The sequence below is a fragment of the Arachis ipaensis genome, chromosome B6 (assembly GCF_059453495.1).
Source record: "Arachis ipaensis isolate K30076 ecotype BB chromosome B6, ASM5945349v1, whole genome shotgun sequence".
Classification (NCBI taxonomy): domain Eukaryota; kingdom Viridiplantae; phylum Streptophyta; class Magnoliopsida; order Fabales; family Fabaceae; genus Arachis; species Arachis ipaensis.
The window spans coordinates 24417386-24421926 of NC_142441.1; the positions used below are offsets into that span (position 1 = coordinate 24417386).

Here is a 4541-nt window from a genome sequence, read left to right on the forward strand (position 1 = left end):
GCTTTAAGGCAAGGAAACTCTCCTCGCACTCAGGAGTCCATACAAAAGGAACATCCTTCCTGGTCAGCTTGGTCAAAGGCAAAGCGAGCTGCGAAAACCCTTTAATGAACCTCCGATAATAACCTGCCAAGCCTAAGAAACTCTTGATTTCTGTCACTGAAGTTGGCCGCTCCCAATTCATCACCACCTCAACCTTAGCAGGATCCACTGCTATTCCTTGCTTACCCACTACATGACCAAGAAATTTCACCCCAGAATTCCAAAACTCACACTTGGATAGCTTGGCATACAACTTCCTATCCTTCAGAATTTGTAGCACTGTTCGCAAGTGTTCTGCATGCTCATCCTCTGTCTTAGAATAGATAAGAATATCATCAATAAACACAACAACAAACTTATCCAGATATGGATGGAAAATTCTGTTCATGTAATCTATGAATATCGCTGGAGCATTAGTTAGTCTGAAGGACATCACGGTATATTCATAGTGGCCATAGCGCGTTCTGAAGGCAGTTTTAGGAATATCCTCATCTCTGACCCTTATCTGGTATCCGGATCGTAGATCAATCTTAGAGAACACACCGGCTCCCTGTAACTGATCCATTAGGTCACCAATCCTTGGAAACGGGTATTTATTCTTCACAGTAACCTTATTCAGCTGCCTATAGTCAACACATAAGTGCATACTTCCATCTTTCTTCTTCACCAGTAATACTGGCGTACCCCACAGAGATACACTTGGTCGGATAAAATTCTTACCTAATAGATCTTCCAGTTGAGACTTCAATTCGGCAATTTCTAGAGGCGACATCCTATAAGGAGCACTCGAGATTGGTCCGGCCCCAGGTACCAAATCAATAGCAAACTCAACCTCTCATTTTGGTAGAAATTCATCAATATCATCAGGGAACACCTCTGGAAACTCACACACAACCGGGATTTGTTCCAAGTTCTGATCATCGCCCGAAACACCCGCAGCTAACAACAATATTCCTTGACATTCGGCCCCAGAACAGTTCATCGTCATGGAATTCAGGTAGTAGTTATTCACCACAACCGGCCCTTCTGTGCCTTCAGGCATAAAATACACTGTTTTCGCAGAGCAATCCAGCAGAACATGGTTATTGGATAACCAGTCCAATCCCAGATTGAGATCAAGACCAGTCATCGGCAAACAAATTAAGTTATGCACGAAATCACGCTGTTGTATTCGAAAAAGAACTTGGGGGCACCCTAACCTAGTCACCATAGCCTCGTGGGTGGCATTATACACCTTTAAATCATACCCCAGTACTACTATTTTCAATCCTAACTCATCAGCCTTCTCAAATGCAATAAAAGAGTGTGAAGCTCCAGAATCAAACAAAGCAGTCAAAGTTTTACCCGCCATCTCACAGTTACCTCTGATCAATGTCTCTGACCCCTCAGCGCCTACTGAAGAAGTAGTGTATACTCTTCCTGGTTGCTGCACTCTGCCTGTCTCATACCTCTTCTTCTCTGGGCAACTATTAGGCAAGTGTCTCGGCTGCCCACAGGAGTAATAGACTCCGGTCCCAAACCTGCATGGCCCTGAATGATACTTCCCACATCTGTGGCAACTCATATCCGATTGTGGCTGCTTCCCCTGTCTCCTTCCCTGATTAGCACTGGTATTAGGCCTCCTGGAGTTGCCTTGCCTTTGATTGTTTTGAGGGACAAAGCCGCCACGCTTAAACTGTTTGCCCCTGGGTGCAAAATTTCTCCCTGTGGTCCTTTGGAATGGCATCCTCATACCCCCTTTTTTTGCTGCAGCCTTTCTGACACAATCCTCAGCCACCCTTCTCTTATTCACCAGCTTAGAGAACACCCGAATCTCCATAGGTGCCACAAAGCTTTGAATGTCACTCCTAAGGCCTCCTTCATACTTTATACACTTCCACTCAGCAAAGTCCTCAGGAGCTTCCTGACAGATGCGTGAGAAGCGGCACAATTCTTCAAACTTACTGGTGTACTCAGTAATAGTCATCTGGACCTGTTTAAGTTGAAGCAGTTCGAGCTCTTTGGCATTTCTAACTGAGGTGGGGAAATATTTCTTAAAAAATTCCTCCCAGAACAACTCCCAAGAGATCACAACCCCATCAGGCTACAGAATGCGCCTCATGCCCTGCCACCAGTGCTGAGCTTCACCATGCAACTGGTAGGTTCCAAACTCAACCCACTGTTCATCAGGAACCTGTTGAGCCTGTAATGCTCACTCAATGGCCTGTATCTAGTTATCAGCATCGGTAGGATTTGAGGTCCCTCTGAAAGTTGGAGGGTGAACCTTCAAGAAGGAAGAGAGCGACATTGGACCATTATCACCATTATTGCCATTGTTCCCATTATTAATTTAATTTCCCAGGGCTTCAGCTGTCGCTTGCATAGCTACTGCCATATTGCCTAATGCAGCCATGAAGTCTATAGGGTTAGGAGTATTTCCTGACGCTTCAGGCATAGCATTGCCTATTCTGCCTCTACCTCGCCTGCGTTCGCGTCCGCGAGTAGACATCTGGTCCCTATACACACCAAACAAGTGATATCAAGTTGATCAGTCTCAATATCGCAAGTCTAGTGCTTTAAGTCCTAAATACATGCTCATGAACGTTTATGCCACATATATCAGTTAGATATCTGATGAGCGGATATTTTATACGCTTTTTGAGGGTATTTTCATTATAGTTTTAGTAGGATTTAGCTACTTTTTAGTATAGTTTTATTAGTTTTTATGCAAAAATCACATTTTTGGACTTTACTATGAGTTTGTGTGTTTTTCTGTGATTTCAGGAATTTTCTGGCTGAAATTGAGGGATCTGAGCTTTAATCTGATTCAGAGGCTGAAAAAGGACTGCAGATGCTGTTGGATTCTGACCCTGCTTCACGCGAAATGGATTTTCTCGAGCTACAGAAACCCAATTGGCTCGCTCTCAATTGAGTTGGAAAGTAGACATCCAGGGCTTTCCAGCAATAGATAATAATCCATACTTTGTTCGAGTTTTGACGACGCAAACTGGCGTTGAACGCCAACTTCCTACCCTATTCTGAAGTTAAACGCCAGAAACAAGTTACAAACTAGAGTTAAACGCCACAAACAAGCTGCAACTTGGCATTTAACTCCAAAAGAAGCCTCTACATGTGTGAAGCTCAATGCTCAGCCCAAACACACACTAAGTGGGCCCCAGAAGTAGATTTCTACACTATCCATCTTAGTTTACTCATTTTCTGTAAACCCTAGCTGCTAGTTTAGTACAAATACTACTTTTAGAGACTAACTATGGACCTCATGACATTTTTTTTATACTTCATATTGTATTTCTGACAGCATGAGTCTCTAAACCCCATGATTGGGGGTGAGGAGCTCTGCTGTATTTTGATGAATTAATGCAATCATTACTGTTTTTCATTCAATCACGCTTGTTTCTATTTTAAGATATTCACTTGCATTTCACCCTGATGAATGTGATGATCCGTGACACTCATCATCATTCTCACATATGAATGCGTGCCTGATAACCACCTCCGTTCTATCTAGGAGTGGCAAGCGGGGAAGCCCGCTCCGCCCCACCAGAAGCCCGCCCCGCCCCGCCTAGTGAGGCGGTCCCAAAATCCCAGCCCGCCCCGCCTAACGGCGGGCTAAGCCCGCCAAATATCTTTTTTTTTTTTACTTTTAACTATTAAATAATATATATAAAAGCATAAAAAAATCTCTTCTATTTTTTACTTTTAACTATTATAATTTCTAATAGTATAAACAAGTTATAATTTTTATATTCACAAATATTAAAGTCTTTGTAATTATAAATATCTAATAAACATAATTATAAACCAAGTTTTCTTCCAAAACATAATTATAAATATTGTTCCCAAAGCAAAATAAACATAATCCAAAACATAATTATAAATAGTCTCAAAAATAAAATAAACATAATCCAAAACACTCAATTTTTATCTTCATTCTCTTGTAAGTTGGGTTGGGGAAAGTTGGGTTTTGGCAAAAAAATTGTAAAAATACCCCTTGATAAAAAAATACTAAGCCCGGCGGGGAAGCCCGCCCCGTCCCGCCAAAGCCCGCGATTTAAGCGGTGCGGGTTAGGAAGGCTTTTGCTATTTGGTGGTCCTAATTTTCCAGCCCAGCTCGCCTTTTTTGGCGGGTTACGCAGGCCGGCCCGGCGGGTTTAGGCCCGTTTGCCACCCCTAGTTCTATCTGCACTAGCTTGAGTGTGTATCTCTTAGCCTCCTGGTTCATGATCAGAGTCTTCGTGGTATAGGCTAGAATTATTGGCGGCCATTCCTGAGATCCGGAAATTCTAAACCTTGTCTGTGGTATTCCGAGTAGGATCTGAGAAGGAATGATTGTGACGAGCTTCAAACTCGCGAGTGTTGGGCGTAGTGACAGACGCAAAAGAATCAACGAATTCTATTCCAACATGAGTGAGAACCGACAGATGATTAGCCGTGCAGTGACAGCACATTTGGACCATTTTCACTGAGAGGATGGATGGTAGCCATTGACAACGGTGATCCAC

The 4541-nt window shown here is 43.0% G+C and overlaps 1 protein-coding gene across 1 annotated transcript; it reads right to left on the reverse strand.

Moving 5' to 3' along the window:
- Positions 1 to 874: 874 nt before the first annotated feature.
- On the reverse strand, positions 875 to 2005 carry LOC107646678 (uncharacterized). Its single transcript, XM_016350846.1, has one exon. It carries the CDS (start codon positions 2003 to 2005, stop codon positions 875 to 877), a length of 1131 nt encoding a protein of 376 aa, XP_016206332.1.
- Positions 2006 to 4541: the final 2536 nt, after the last annotated feature.

Coding starts and splice junctions, on each gene's coding strand:
- LOC107646678 (XM_016350846.1), bottom strand. CDS start 2,005: ATGACTATTACTGAGTACACCAGTAAGTTTGAAGAATTGTGCCGCTTC.